Source organism: Salvia splendens, chromosome 12, assembly GCF_004379255.2.
Source record: "Salvia splendens isolate huo1 chromosome 12, SspV2, whole genome shotgun sequence".
NCBI classification, from domain to species: Eukaryota; Viridiplantae; Streptophyta; class Magnoliopsida; order Lamiales; family Lamiaceae; genus Salvia; species Salvia splendens.
The window spans coordinates 12,244,595-12,261,581 of NC_056043.1; the positions used below are offsets into that span (position 1 = coordinate 12,244,595).

The window sequence follows — 16,987 nt, forward strand, 5'->3', positions numbered from 1 at the left end:
AAATTGGTAAAGTAAGAGAAATTAAGAGATAAAGTGGATAAAATAAGAGAGAAAAGTAGTGTAATTAGTGTTAGTGGATTGCGAAGTTTATTTTTTGAAATGAAAAGTGTTTATTTTTAAGTAACGGATTAAAAAAAGAATTTATATTTTTAGAGTAAGGATGGAATATACATTACTGCAAATGAAAGTAAGACTGATTATATCCAAAGTTATTTAATCAATTCAAATGAAAGTAAGACTGATTATATCCAAAGTTATTTAATCAATTCAAAACCTCATGATTGTTTCACTATCGTACTAATAGTCATTGTTGTGAGTTGTGTTAGTAGTATTTTTAATATCTTTTGAAAGCAAGTACTCCTATAAGATTCAACTTTTCACTTTATGCAATAACCGGATATAATTTCTTGTGTGTTGTGTTAGTAGTATTGTTAACATCCCAAGTCAAAAGGCACATATTCAAATTCAGTATGACACGACTTTAATTATAATAAGACAAACAAAAATAAAACTAGCCAATTCAATAAACTGCGAATTTAACGCCGATAAATATTTGTTGGAATAACAAATGCATTACTAGATTCAGTTTTCACCTTAACAAAAAAAAAGACATCCTTTTTAATTTTTCTGACTAAATAAGCCCTAAATATTTTACACACCAAATATAGATATTTCCACAATTTTTTTTAGAATTAAAGAAAACGGGAAAAAAGAAAAGAATTGTTCTGTTTGAGCGTGACAGGCATGTCATGGAAAGGGCAAGAACGTGCAAGCGCGTAAGCGAGTGGGGCCCACGGATCTATTTTTGCGTTTTCATTGGCTGCAACGTTCGCTTTTCTGGTGGGCCTCGTTTTATCATGAAAATATTGGCCCATTTTCATATCTACCAATAATCATGTGGGTCAATACTTTATTTTGTTTGGCCCAATTATTGTCTTAATAGTTTTTATTAGTATTTTCTTTCAATTGTAGATATTTTTCTTTAAATAAACATAGTAGAAAGCACCTCCCTTCACGGAACGTGGCTATTGCTCTACCAAGATTTTGTGGAATTAATGATGTAAGCGATTAGTTTTACAACATTTTTATTTTCTTTTCTTTTCTATATACCAAAGATGATTGAATACTCAATCTACTAGTTAGAGTGAAAACACCATACAGTTTAATTAAAGATAGAGCACATTTTCCATAAATTTTGGTAACCAACTCACAATTTTACTTCTTCATTATTTCTATTCTAGTGTTAATTACTCGTATTTTGATACGATAACATACGACGATGAGATTTTAGGTTGCCGGTTTTCCTTACACAAATTGAAACTTTTAGGATTCAATATTTCTTTTATGAGTTAAATTCGCAGAACACCAAGTTGAGTTGTTTTTAGCCTACCATTTATGTCTTCTGCAATGGCACTTGGTAAAATTTTGCAAGTAAAACTAAAGATTAGAGGAGGGAATAAAAAGGGAGAGGGGTTCGAATCAGTCACTTAGATTTGCAAGTGATGATTGAGACATTATTACATCAATTATTATTACAAATTCGGCAGCTGTCCAAACAGCATTATACTCGATCCTCTACTTGATGTCCTATTCCAACCGTGGGAATATAAATGCATAAGAAACTAGCAAGTACACTTACTGCATTTTATTACCTTGATGTAGTGTATACCCACCAAATATCTTGATGCATTTTAATGTCATTTTCCAAGGTTGAACTATCAAATATAGATTGATGCAAAACTGTTTCCTTTTCTGAATTCCTTCTAAAATACAGGCTCCTCCGTCTCTTCTTCTTCTGATTCTTCGCCAACTGACATTGCCAACCACGAAACACACGAGAAGATGTCAGCGGAAATGTTTCATTTGGCCAATTGAAGTCCAAATAGATGACTACCTTTTGATGAAGGGGGGAGTACGACAACGTGCATGGTGGCGTTGTTGGGAGGGAGGTGGAGGCGGAGAGGGTGGAGCTTCCTGTTCAGCGGGCTTCTGGTGCAGACGGTGAGGCCCGGGATTCCCAGCTCGTCTTCCAGCCTGCTTGCCAATTCGCTCACTTGGAAGCCCTTGAATGCAATGCACTCGACCTCGCCATACTCATTCTCGACCTCGCCATGCTCATTGGCTAGCTCGAAATAGACTAGCCTTCCGTCGCTTGCCTTTCCACACGAATCATCCCACTGCACCATATTATTTTAACACAAACCAACTACATTCATAGAGTAACTAAATTCATAGCTGAAATTGGAAATCATTTCATTATAGGACGGTTTCATAAGTATAAGAGCATCCACAACAGTGGACGGACGGCGTCCGTCCGTCCGTGCCGCTAGCAAGGATGAGCTCCGTTGCCGCTGCGCTCTTGCCGCTGGCACGGACGTGCTCTTAGCTAAGAGCACGTCCGTGCCAACGGCAAGAGCACGAGGCGTCGACGTGGCATGCTCTGATTGGCCCGTTGATTTATCATTTTTTATTATTTTTTTTTAAAAATCGAAAAAATCTGAAAAATTCAAAATTAATAAAAAAAAATATTTTTCCACCTCCTAATAAAATATATCCATTTTTCCACACTTTTAATTTATTTTTTTTCATTATTTTTACCCCAAAATTCATACTTTCATCTATAAATAATCTCATTTCAAACACAAAAAATGACACTATACCAAACAACTCTCTCAATCTCAAATTTTAGGATTTTAATTATGTAATTTTTAATTTTTAGTATTTTAATTATGTAATTTTTAATTTTTAGGATTTTAATTATGTCGTTTTTTTATTTGTTATTTGTAATATTATTTAGGTTTTTTAATGAATTTTAATATTATGGAAATGTTTTTGTTTAATTGAATTTTAAATTGAATTGTGCTCGTCCTTGCGGAAGAGCACAGCTGTGGGTGTTGTGCTTGTGCCAGAGAGCAAGCAGAAAAAGTGGGTCCGGACCCACAACTGTGCTCGCTGGCAAGAGCATGGTTGTGGATGCTCTAAACACACACTGAGAATCATGAGTTGTATTGATTAATAAGTATAAGCACTCCCACTGTCCGTGAAAAAATATCTCATTTTGTCACTCTGGGGTATCCACAATTTAAGGTCCCATTTGCTTTTTAAGTGGTCCCTACTATTTAGCTAAATCATTATACTCCCTCCGTCCCTCTATAATAGAGGTGTTTTTTTTGGCACATGATTTAAGAAAAGTTGTGTTAAGTGAGTTAAGTAAATGAATAATAAAGTAGAAAAGGAAAAAGGTAGAGGGATAAAGAGAGAATAAAGTAGGAGAGAGTAAAGTAAGACAAAAAAAAAGTTGGTGCTTTTAACAAAAAAAGGAAACGAATTAGCTATAATGGGATTATCCAAAAATGAATACGACTCAGCTATAGAGGGACAGATGGAGTATAAAGTAGAGCTCAGATTCCTTTCACTCATTTTCACATTTTTATTCACATGGTCAAACAATTTCATAAAATCCGTATCAAGTAACTCAAAATGACACTATAAATGGCGGACGACCGAAGGAGTAACAAATTAGAAATCAACAAACCAAATCAAAATTGGAAGAAACAAAAGAGCTGAATAATGGAAATTACCTCTTGCCTAGAAAAGCTAGCGGAGTTGGACGACTGGGTAGAGGTCGGCGAGGTCGCGTCCGAGGTAAAACAGTCCTCCTTGGCCACCGCGATTTGCGGCGGCAGAAACTCCACAACATGAACCTCCCAAAAAATCCAGTCCTTGGTAACCGTCCGATGCGGAATATCATGCGTGATCGAATTCCTCCACGGCGGAAGGCTGCCGTTAGCCCGCAGGAAGCGGCCGTATCTGGTCTTCAATTTGACAGCACCGCGCTCCCTGATGGGCTCCCACTCGACGGAGCTGTCGAGGCGCGGCGGAAGCGTCTGCAGCACCTTGCGCCCCGTCATGCGGAACAGGAATGGCTGGTTCGAGGCCGTCAGGTACTTTCCGTAGCAGCTCTTTAGCCGGATTATGGTGTCGGAGCTCTCCACGAACTCCACCTCCCATTTCGCCGATTTGGAGGCGCAGCTGCGCTCCTGCGTGACCGAGACCTCGTCGGCCTCAGCCACGAGGTACTTGCCGTGCGAGCCTTTCAGCCGCACCGTCTTCGCGTTCTGAAATAAGTCGATTGCCGACATTCGTGGCCCGAACGAGTGGAGATGCTGCTCGTGATTCTGCAAGAAAACCCGCACGGGTTACGTGATTTTCACTTACTGAATACTAAGAGTTTTAAACAACTGAAAAAACAAATTAATATTATTATGTACACTTTATTAAAAAAATATATACTTCCTCCGTCACACCCTGAGTGAAGCATTTTTATTATTTTAATTCCATGTTTTATGAAAATATCTTTTTCCAAATGAAAGAAAAATTTAAACAAAATAAGCAAATGGAGTATTTCAGCAGAATGAAAATTTGGTTACATGATCCTCATCCAATCCAAGGAAAATAATGAGTTATGCAACAAATCAAGCAATACAGTTTGATTTAAATATAAGGTATCGATATTGAGCTTAAACAAAATCAAACCAAGTAAATTGCTAGTATAATCATTTTTAAACCTAAGCAAATACTAATACTAATTAAACATATTAGTATATACTATTATTGAATTTGAGTTTTGTCTAATCACACACATATTTTTGTATTTTAAATAATGCAACTCATACTCCCTCTGTCTCATAAAGATTGTCCCATTTTTTATTTCCGTCCGTCTCACAAATTTTATCTCATTTAACTTTTTACCATTTTTTGTAGTGGACCTTATATTCCACTAACTCATCCCTACTCACATTTTATTATAAAACTAATATATAAAAGTAGGACCCACGTTCCACTAACTTTTTCAACTCACTTTTCATTACATTTCTTAAAACTCGTGCCCGGTCAAAGTAAGACAATCTTTGTATGACAGAGGGAGTAATATACACCCTACTCATCTGTAAATAGAAGTTTCATTTACTATTTTGGTATATTCGTTAATAAAAATCTCATTTTACTTTTACTTTTACTTTTATTATAAATAAAAATTCAGTACAAATTTTAATGCAAAATTAATAAAGTAAGAGAGAAATAGGAAAAAAAAATAATTAAACTATTGTTAGTAGAGAAGAGTCTCATCTCATTAGAGAGAAAATAATTTCTAAAATTAAAAAAATACATATTCTTATGGGACGAACTAAAAAGAAAAAAAGTACATATTCTGGTGGGTTCTCGTGTGACGAACTAAAAAAAAGTATATGTTATGGTGGGTTATCGTGGGACGGAGGGAATAATTAGTTTTATCGAAATGATTATCACTTCAATTTTTCTATAGTGGCATTTCAATCAATTGTGCACCGTAGAAAGAGCAATATTTTTTGCTTTATGAAACGGTACACGCAATCCCATTTAGGCCGTCATTTTACAAACTAGCCTCACAATTAAATTACAAGAATATAAATATATAGTAGAACGTGACGTGTGTAGTATCATAGCATGAATAACCCAATTGATAAATTAATTAATACAATACTAATCGTCTAATTATATTAAGTAATGAGAGGTTAATGACGCCCTACGCAATAACCACACCAACATAATTCCTAAAAGCGGCACAATTACGGCCGTTTCTTAAACTATTATTCTCTATAAATATTTGTCAGTTTTGTTGGTTGTATATGGAGTACTTTTTAGTGGTAATCTGCCAAGTGAGAACATTAATCAGATTTATAACATTAACTAAAAGCAATAATCTTTATGTTGCAATCAATTAGTAACTCTAACTCAATCTATATCATTAAGGTTTTGGGATTTTCAGTCTGAATTATATCTTCAAAATACATTAATTTATGACTTTAATTTTCTTTAAGTGAATAAATAAAAGAAAAAAAGATGCTAGTGATTTTTCACGGTTCATATTTTCAACAATAGAAAATCTTTTGAATAACTAGGGGCCACAAATATGGACCAGCCATGAATGAATAAATCATGGTAAATAATGTTCATTACAGTCAACTTTCATATTTAATGATATTTAATGTATGAAATTCCTATGTACAAATTTTTGACATTTTCCTTGATAACTACTTGCATAATTATTTTTTACTTATATGACTGAAATGACAAATTAGAGTAGAGCTTGTACTTAACAATTAATAAAAAAAATAAGACTAAATTATCATTAAATTAACCAACCTATTTGCATAACGCATTCATAGAATTTATTACCCAACTTATTTTATCCCGTCCTATTCCCTCACTATCTCCCTCTGGTCTTAAAAATAGTCTTATTTGTAGATCCTCTAGTCTTAAAAATAGTCTTATTTATAGATGATATAATGAGAAATTGATAAGATATAAGAATGGAGTAAGAAGAAAATGAAAAAAGTAGGAAAAGTAGAAAATAGGAGCAAAAGTAAGGAAAATAAACAAGAAAAATGTTATACTTTTAGAAATTAGATTATTTTTTATAGATATGCTAAACGAGACTATTTTTTTTGTGATTAGAGGAGTATAATAACTATATCTGACATTTATTCTCTACTTACTTTCACCATTTTCTACCCGTTTCCCAAATCTTAAACTCAATTAACAAAATCCTATATTAGTAATATTTCTTCAAACTTAAATCTTTATAACTACCTAAATCCGAAAGAAATATCAAAATTCATGATAATCTAAAAAAAAATCTCAAATTTAGTAAACAAAATACTAACTAAGAAATAAAACATACCTTCTTCATTGACCACCACCGCAACGGCGTCGCCGGCGCAGGCGACCACACTGAAACCGGCGATTCGAAGCCATAACCACCGATATCGAGCCCCGAAATCTGTTCCGCCACCGGCGAGAGGCTCGACACCATCGACCAGTAATCCACCACGGCCTCATCCTCCGCCACCTCCACCGCCTCCACGTCCCACACCAGCCAATTCCCGGGGCCAGCGGCTCCGCCGTGCGTCACCATGTTCCGCCACGGCGGCGCGGCGCCGTTCGCCCGAAGGTAGGTGCCGCAGCCCGCCGCCTTGAGCTTGACCTGGAAGCCGTCCCTGATCGGCTGCCATTCGATCGTCAAATCCCTCGCCGGATTTTCCGGCAGGGTTTGGTGCACCTTCCGGCCGAGGAAGATGGGATCGGCGGCGGCGGCGGCGGAGGCGGTGAGGTAGCGGCCGTGGCAGCTCTTGAGGCGGACGACGTGCGGATTGGTGTCGACGAGCTCCACCAGCCACCGCGCCAGCCTCACGTCACCGCAGCGGCTCTGCCGCGTCGACGACTGGTCTTCGCCGGCGGTGAGGTATCGGTTGAGGTGGCTCTTCAGCCTCACGGCGGGAGTCTTTGTGAAGAATTCCATTCACTTTCCTTTGTTTGGGAAAAAGAAAAGAGAACTACATAGGGGAATAATGTTGAGACATGCAACAAATTAAGTAATAGGATTTGTGAAAAGAGGAATTTAATTAGTGTGGTGATTTTGTTTCTTGGGGTGGGAGATGTTGAAATTGGGGAGAAATGGGAAAGAGTTGACGTCTTTGAAATTTTGATATGGTTTCATAATTTGGAATTTAATTTTAATTGATAGTAGGAACAATTTTTTCAGAACCTGTTTATATGCATAGGGGGAGAAGTAGGGGCTTTTTTCCCAAATCCCAAATTTAAAAAAGGTAAATTATAAGATGAGTCTATATATTCAGCAAGATCCATCACACAGATATGCAAATTCAAGCCATATTAATTACATATACTCCATTTGTGTTATAGTAGTAGTATGTAGGAGTATAATTTTTGGTCATCATATATGATTTCATCCAGGATCGACTCATACTCCATTTGTCCTATAAAATAGATATTTTTAAAATTATATGAATTTTAATACAATTAATAAAATAAGAAATGTAAAGAAAAATATTGAAATATTATTAATGAAGAATGAGATTCATTAAGAATATTTTTTTTAAAAATAGAATTGACTAATTTTAAAGAATGAACATAAATGATAAAAATTGTGAGTGAAAAATTTCAAGAAAGCTAAGTGTAATGTGTGCATCTGCAAGATACACACTACACACGAAACACACATTTTGGAAAAAAATAATAATTGTAGACTATTCTACGTGGTTTGTATCGAAAATAAATAATAATTGCAGATTTACAAAATAATAATAACAATAAATTTACGGTTAGAAAGAAATGTTGGTCTATTTAATGGGGGGCACGGAAAATATGGTAGCGTTTGCCAAGGTTGTTGAAACTTGTAAGATTATGACTAATTTTTTATAAGTAATTAAGAATTTGTTACCTTTTTTTCATTCTTAAAAAAGTACACAATATTATCAATAAACAATGTGTACGGTTAAGGCACTACAAATTTGTAGGTAATTTTATTTTTACTTTTGCTCATTAGGTTCTTATATACTACGGAGTAGTAATTTTTTTTGTTTTAGCAACTCTATTTACTATATTTGATATCTTTTCATCTTTTTAATAAAATTATTAAATTTTCTATTATAAACTAACATATTATTTGTTGATTATTTTAAATTAACTCCACATAATGTAATTATAAAAAATTAATTTTAAGTTCAAACAAAAAAAAAGCTCTTCAACGTTTTACTATCTACACAAATGAATGTATTTGGAGGTATAGTGGAGAGAGGTTATCAACACACGCAATCATTTTTATTACACATGGTTTAATTCGATTCATTAGGATTAGACAATTAGAAGCCACCAACAGCTCAACTCATTTGATTCTGCTCAAATCTAATCTTAATTAACATGTTTCATAAATTTTGCTTTACTTTAATTCTTGTATTGCAGATACAAATTTTCTTCTCATACCTCTTGTTTTCACCAGCCGAGTTCTTGTTTTTTAGGCAAAATACTTTTACCAAATATATAATTTATTAGAATTTTAATTTATTAATGTTTATATTATCATGATAACAAAAAAAAGTTAAAATCCAGTAAATAAGGATTTAATGAAATAAAAAGTAAGCGTATAAGAATCCAATAAAATTAAAAGTAAAAACAAAAGAATTTTAATAAAACAACAATATAAAATATAGAGATCTTTAAATGTGGTTTTCCGTTCAATTAATAGATAATTTGATATATCCATTAAAATTATATTCTAAAAATGCATACAAAAGACAAACTACTTGAAGGACCCTTTTTTCTTGACTAGAGTTTTGTAAAGAATATTTATTACATTGAAATAAAAAAAATTAAAGTATAGGGATGTCTACATATATTTCTGCCGTCCAATTAATAGAATTTGACCTTCCTTCCGTTTCTTAAAAAATAAAGACTCTTTTTTTTGGTCTTTTTTTTAAATATAAAAACTTTTTATTTAATGGAATAAATCTACAATCCACTACGATCCTAAACCCTATTAAAATTAAAAAAATTACTAAAGTATAGGGATATCCAGATATATTTATAATCCTAAACCCTATTGAAATTAAAAAAAATTAAAAATTAAAGTATAGGGATGTCTAGATATATTTCCAATCCTAAACCCTATTGAAAAAAAAATATTTAACTTATAGGGATGTCTAGATATATTTCTGCCGTCCAATTAATAATAGAAATTTGACCTTCTTTCCGTTTCTTAAAAAATATATTTTTTTTTCTTTTTTATCTGTTTTTTAAAAATAAAAATATTTATTAAGGAAATAAATCTACAATCCACTACCGTTCATTAACACTAGTTCACTACTTTTTATCTTCTTCGTTTTTACTTTATGTATTTTTCTCTTCATTTCTCTTACTTTATCAATTTTAAATTAAAATATGTGTGGTTTCTAAAGTTCATATTTTTAGGAACGGAGGGAGTATATTCATTGAAATTATATGTTGATGCATATACAAGACAAAGCTACTCGATTGAACTTTTTTTCTTAAATAAAATTTTGTACGGAAATATTAGTTACATATTTCTTATATGTACCCACGAGAAATATTAGTTACATATTTCTTATATGTACCCACAGGAATAGTTAAGCAAAGTGTCAATTATATATATTTATACTTTTTTAATTAGAGAAATATATAATGAATATGAAACAAAAATTTAAACTTGTGAAGCAATTTTGGCATCCATTCACTGGCCTCAATATCCGAGTAATTTTTTTCCAATTCACCACAAAGAAAATCTATTATCACCTTTCGTCATACCTTTCACTTATTTCTTTTTCGCTACATTATTATTCACCTTACAACTCATACATTCTCTCTAACTTCTACTTCAATAATTTTAATATTTACTTTATTAATAAAAAAGTACCACTATAAATAACTAAATTACTTCATTGAAAAAGTAGTACATACCATAAATTACAATTCTAAAAAAATTAATAATCTTTGAAATTATAAATATAAATTCTAAATTTCAAATTTAAGTGAAATTGGGTTGTATTTATAGAATTTTGAATTACAAATTAAAAAAATTTCGCCCCCATACAACTTCTGGAAGATGTGGCTTCGCGCCCATAATGCGAGCCCCACACTTAGGCCTGCATCGCCAGTCCCACCCGATGCCCCTCCCCATCTCCAGCAATGGGGGCGCACCGCACCGCACGGTGTGGCGCCCCCTTCTTATTACGGATTCAATCTCTCACATCGGCCGTAAGAGCAACTGATGTGGGGTTTACAAACTAAATGTGCTCTCTCTCCTAGCATGCTAGTCTTTTGAAATGAGTTCTTCCACTTGGTTAGTAACATTGGTGCTTTCATTGAGAACCCAAATGGCTTGGAGTGGTGGCCGGGTCAAAAAACTCGCCGTGGCCAATGAGTACTTTTGGGGCTGACTCAGAGTGGTGGCCGGGCAAAGAACTCGCCTTGACCAATGAGAATATAACACCCGTCCTTTTTGAACCCTATTCAATCCAATATCGCCTTGCATTAGTTGTTATTCTAATTTGTTCGTGAATCAAAATACGCGCGATCACGATGATAATAAAGAAAACGTTTAATAGTTTTACTAAATGTGGTATAAAAATCTATGAGTTCTTTTAACACAAGTTCAAATAGATTTTGAAAAGTCCTATGTTATTACAATTTGAAGATTGAGAATACAACAAAAAGAGGAGATGCGCCCCGAGTCTCGACGGGGGTGGACATCCCTACCAGATAGCCGTAAAGGCATCGGGCTGACGGTCGGGGCCGACTTCGAGCCGGGCAGCCCCGAGCTTGCCTAATCTCCACCTTCATTTCGTTTTCCTATCAATCGCTACACTGCGCACATCCGGAACCAAGAAAATAGAGAGAGATATTAGTCGCATCACCATCACATTATTCAAATCAAGACAAGATGTTTGATAATTGAATCACATCAATCACGTTTCCCAAATGACGATGCACGTTTCCCAAATGACGTTTGTACTTGTTAGCCGTCATTTGTTCGTGAATCAAAATACGCGCGATCACGATGATAATAAAGAAGACGTTTAATAGTTTTACTAAATGTGGTATAAAAATCTATGAGTTCTTTTAACACAAGTTCAAATAGATTTTGAAAAGTCCTATGTTATTACAATTTGAAGATTGAGAATACAACAAAAAGAGGAGATGCGCCCCGAGTCTCGACGGGGGTGGACATCCCTACCAGATAGCCGTAAAGGCATCGGGCTGACGGTCGGCACCGACTTCGAGCCGGGCAGCCCCGAGCTTGCCTAATCTCCACCTTCATTTCGTTTTCCTATCGATCGCTATACTGCGCACATCCGAAACCAAGAAAAGAGAGAGAGATATTAGTCGCATCACCTTCACATTATTCAAATCAAGGCAAGATGTTTGACAATTGAATCACATCAATCACGTTTCCCAAATGACGACGCACGTTTCCCAAATGGCGTTTGTACTTATTAGCCGTCATTTTGTATGACGAGACATAAGATTCTTTTCAAAAATGGTAGTGTCAATGATGGGTGTGACAACTTACCTCTTTTGGCAAAAGTCCTAAACTTTTTTTTAAAGGAGGAAATTAGAAATAAACTCCTATACTATAGAAAGGAGGAAATTACAACTGATGTCAAGAGGGCTCGAACTCGGCACCTCATACAATAATGTCTAAGCTCCTTGCCGCTAGGACAAAAGCTATGGACTGGCAAAAAGTCCTAAACTCTTGGACAACACTTTGCTCTCATAAATTATGGGATTATTCATGTAAAACCATGCACCCTCTTTGCCTATAAATACTCCACCACCTCCATTCATCTTTCTTTTGTGCATCCAAGAAAAATCTCCAACACATTCAGTTTATCAAAGAATAGAGCAAGTAAGATTCAAATAGTGAGTTCGAGTAGAATAAGGAGAGGATAGTAAAAAGGAACAAGAGGATCAAGCTCTCTCATCCGTCACCCTTTACTCCAGTCTTCATCGAAGGTAAATGCTCTTCAAACCAAGCTTTATTCATAGCTTATTTGTACTACCATTTTTCCAAGCATGATAGAAGAAAATAGCATGCTCAACATAGTATCATGAACTTAGGTATCTCAACGCATTTTCTAGTGCAACAACTAAGCATTCGAAAATTTAGAGAAAACCAAGCTCACGTTCAAATTCTCAAAACTCAATAAAGTATAACACGACCATTGCAATAACCTTAAACATGTGATATCCATAACGAGCAAGAATCATGAAATAAGACTTAACCTGGAACGACGAAGCCGCTGTCCCGCTGCGTCCCTGCACGACGCAGCCACTGTCCGAGCTGTCCGGTGCCGCGATGAACTGTCCAGATCCCGAGACACTACCCCGTGCACTGGTGCACTTTTTATTAGCACTAAATAAACCTGCAAGTATACAGAGTATATATAGTGTAGGTAAAGATCAGTATCAGATATCAAACACGGGGAATAAAATCACAGACTGACTACCTTCTACTAAGCTTTGTTCACTATTTGGAAAACTGAGAATTTTGGAGATTTTGAAAACTAAAAACAGTTTGAAAGCAATAAACAACTAAATGCAAATAATTAAAGAGGTAAAAGTATGAGAGATAAGAGAATTCCAGGGATGTGCGTCCACAATTATGGTTATACAAATTACAACTACAATACCTTAGCACAGTTTATACTTCGATAGAACGAGTCACATAAGATTTGCCCATGCGGTACAAGCATATATTACTAACACTAGGGTTGTCAATCCTAGATCCGTAACTCCTAAAAGCTCCTAAGACCCTTATAAAGTCCCCACTCTCAATTAACAGTGTCGTTTTAAGGGAAGCTAATTGTAGTGTCTACTAAGTGGATCTGACTCGTCAACCTTCTCTCACGATTATGTAGCAAGTTATATTAAATCATCACCGAATATGCCACTCAAACGTGAAGTATTGTAGAACGACTTAGGGAAGAAACGAAGTAAAAACAAAATGGATATTAAATAGTAAAACAGAATTGTATAACCAAAGTCGTTACTAACACATCCCTAGAATCCTATGAATTTAGTTAAACATAATTGAATAAGCTAAAAACATATAATGAAGGGAAAACAAAGTGAACATAAGAACTAAAGCAATAAAACTCTCTCAATTGAATCCTTGTAGCATTGATCTTCTTTTGATTCATTCTTCAACCTTTTGCACAATGAAGAACTCTCTCAATTTTATGCTCTAGAAATATAAGGCAAAAAGAAGATGCTAATGAAGAGGTTTGAGGGGCTATTTATAGAGGGAAAATCGAGCTCCATCAAATAAGGCAAAAAGTGGCTAAGTTTGGTAAATTTTGAAGAGAATGTAGGTCAATTTCGTGCGCTGCGTTTTCGCAGCAGGCCGTTGTACCTTGGCCAGCGCTCGCTGCACAATGATCCGTAGCCTCTACCTCTTGGATAGCGGTCGCAACACTGTGTTGTAGCGGTCGCTGTGAATATTCCAGTAGCTTCAGAAACTCTTCGAGCGGTCGCTGCGCACACCCCAGCGGTCGCTGAGCGTGTTCTTTGTTTCAGCACAACTTTCTCCGCAGCAGACCGCTACTGGTTCGGCGGTCGCTGGGCCCCAGTGGTCGCTGTGCATGTTGCAGCGGACCGCTGGGCATCTTGAATGCTCCAGATTTCCAACTTCGACTTTTTGCTATCTTTAGGCTAAAGTATGCACAAATCTCACAAAACACGTCAAAATACCAAAATAGAGAAAATATGCAAAATATGGACAATAATTGTGGTTTTGATATTAAAAACGGACCAAATAAAGGCCTTAAAACTGTGCAAAATCCGAGCGTATCATGCACCGCTGATGCTCGAACAGAGTCGCTGCCCCTAACAGCCCCAGCGACGCGGCGGCGACTGGACTCGCGCGCCGGCAAGCCTGGCGACGTCATTGGAACTGGAAGGTCACGAGAGAGAGAAAGAAGAGTGAGTGGTGGTGTGATAGAACTCATACCTTTTAGTTGTTGAGTAAAATATAGAGAATGGGAGGGTGAGGAAAACTTATCTTTAGGGTGTCCACTATAAGGCGGACACGCCCAATAGCCCCGCCCCAGTTTTTGTCCATAGCCCCAATTTTGTTGTCCATAGCCCCAAAATTCTATTTCCGCCACTATAGTGGACACCTCCAATAGCCCCCAAATTTTATAATCAATTTTCATTTTTAAATATTTTTAGTTTCAATCAAGTGTAATTTAAATAATCGCATTGTAAATAACTAGAATACGAGGTAATTAGGGCCGAATATTCGTTGTATTGCAAACCGGTAAAATTATACAACGAATAATTAAAATAAAATACAACTACAAAACTCTGCCACCGTCTACTCGGTGTCGGAGTCGGCTTCCTCATCTTCCTCTTCTTCTACTTCTTCTTCTCCTCCTCCTCCTCTCTCGCTGCTGCCGGCCGTGGTATCCTCAGGCGCATTATCAACCAACCCCAGTCGACTCTCAATCCGATTTATGAGCCTCTTGTAGACGTTCCTGACGTACAGGTCAGTTTCCCATGCGTATGACCTGCATACGTCTTGCAGTTGTTGCATCAATTGCACGTCCATGGTATTGGCCAATACCTCGTGGGGTTGCACCGTGGGCTGTGGGATTGGGGAGGGCTGGTGGATGCGCGATCCGGACGCGCCCACCGATAGGCGGGAGGCCCTTCTACCCCCTCTGGCGCTGCGGATAGAGGCCTGTTGTCCCATGGGCCGTCGTCGCCTAGTGTGAGTATCGGCTGGCTGTTCGACTTGTTCGTCGGACTGCTCGAACTCTTGCGAGCCGCTACCACTGCTGTAGTCGTCGGCAAGATTGTGCCTTGTGCGCTTTGGCCCAGGAGCTGTTCCCACCTCGTTCGCCACGATCGACTTGAATTTCGGACAATCCGCGAGGACAAGATACTCTTCCCACAAGGTGAACTTCGGCCAGCCCTCCGTGTGGTATTGGCCCTCAGACAGGTTCTTAACATCTGCTGCGCTGCGGCCACTCTCAGCGTGGCGAAGGTTGTTCTCGTATATGGACGCGAACCGCTTGGTCGCATGGAGAATCCTACCCCACTTTTTCCGGAGCTGTTCTGGGTCGCGCCTTTCGGCGCCGTCGGGTTTGAACTCCTCGTATGCAAACATGACGCGCCTCCAAAAGCTTCCCTCGGCCTGATCTGTGCCCACAACGGGATCTGAAGTGATAGCATCCCAAGCCTTCGCCACGGCAATGCTCTCGTCTTTGGTGTATGGCTTGCCCCGGTTGGACCTAGAACTAGAGCCACCTCTACCGCCAGTGCCACTGCCCTCGCCACTCGGAATGCTGGCCCCACGGCCCGTGCGCCCACCGACGTGGCCGGTGCCACGACTGCCGCCTCTGCCCCTACCGCCTCCGCCCCGACTGCCGCTACCTCCTCGGGTCGGAACGGGCGTTTCCACCCGTGCTGCCGGCGTATCTGGGATGCCAGAACTGAGCAGACCCATCATAGTATCAAACGCGTCTTGATCTGTCTCGGTGAACGGAGATTGACTGGCTTGGAAAGGGGAACCCGGACGCGGCTGGTGAAGCGTGTCTAGGTTGGGTCTGTAATCTCCAAATGCGGAACGACTCAGATTCCACTGTAAAGGTGGCGGGGTTGGAGAAGACCTCCACGACTGAGATGGAGGAACGGGTGGACTCGATGCCCACGGTGGAGGAGATTGATTCCAACTCCAATGTTGGGACGGAGGCGCATATCCGCCAAAGCCCGACGACTGAGAAGCATATCCGCCAAAACCCGATGGCTGCGAAGGATAGGCCGAGGGGTTTGATGGATTGCTGCCATATCCCGATTCCTGAGAGTCGGGTGATTCGTCGTCTCCTCGGTGCATTTTTTAGAGAGTGGTTGTGTAGATAGTGAGTGGATGGATTTTGTGAAAATGGTGAAAAATAGGTGGTGCGGAGTGGTATTTATAGAGGAAAAAAACAAAAAATTTTTTTTGAAAATCGTGCCGCATGCGCCGCGGCGGATGTCCACACTATGGTCGCCGCGCCTATAGGCGCGGCTATGCCCACCCCGCCGCGTCCTCGCCCCGCACCCGGCGATCCGCCGCGTCCGCCCCCGGGGCGGACAACCTTGCCACTATAGCTTGCCCGCCGACCGCCCGTGGACGCGGCTATAGCCGCGTCCACTCCATAGTGGACACCCTTAGGAGAGACGGCCAGTGATGGTGGATGGATGGCGCAGTTGGACCGCATGGCGGCGGTCGTGGGGCAGCTCAGATAAGATAGAGCAAGAGAGAGAACCAGACGGAGATCGAGATCGATCGGAGAAGGGACAGAAAACGGCGGGTGTCGTTCACTGGCAACGCCATGGACGGCTAGAATTTGGAAAGAGATAGAGTGACAGATCATGGTGAGAGAGAAAAGAAGAAGAAGGGGACGCCCATATGTTTTTTTCAAATTTGATTTTTTTGTTTATGATTTCTTTTAATTGGAATTGGCTTTCACTTAGGGCATAAATGTTTTTTTTGCTCTAAATAATTGAGTTGGCCTAACTCAATTAAGTTATTGAGGTTAAACGACTAATTCCTCTTCATAATTTTTTTAATCTCCGAATTTAATTA

At 38.2% G+C, this 16,987-nt stretch overlaps 1 protein-coding gene across 2 annotated transcripts; it reads right to left on the minus strand.

Annotated features, from left to right (window-relative positions):
• Window positions 1–1,473: 1,473 nt before the first annotated feature.
• LOC121758012 lies at window positions 1,474–7,519 on the minus strand. Of its 2 annotated transcripts, none has more exons than XM_042153452.1 (4): window positions 6,722–7,519; window positions 3,582–4,178; window positions 1,895–2,156; window positions 1,474–1,810 (listed from the first exon to the last, which is right to left on the minus strand). In XM_042153452.1, exons 1-4 carry the CDS (start codon window positions 7,337–7,339, stop codon window positions 1,764–1,766), a joined length of 1,524 nt encoding a protein of 507 aa, XP_042009386.1. In that variant the 5' UTR covers window positions 7,340–7,519; the 3' UTR covers window positions 1,474–1,763. The 2 variants fall into 2 exon arrangements, with proteins under 2 accessions (XP_042009386.1, XP_042009385.1); XM_042153451.1 differs by having other exon boundaries at window positions 1,895–2,177.
• Between the last annotated feature and the right edge of the window lie 9,468 nt (window positions 7,520–16,987).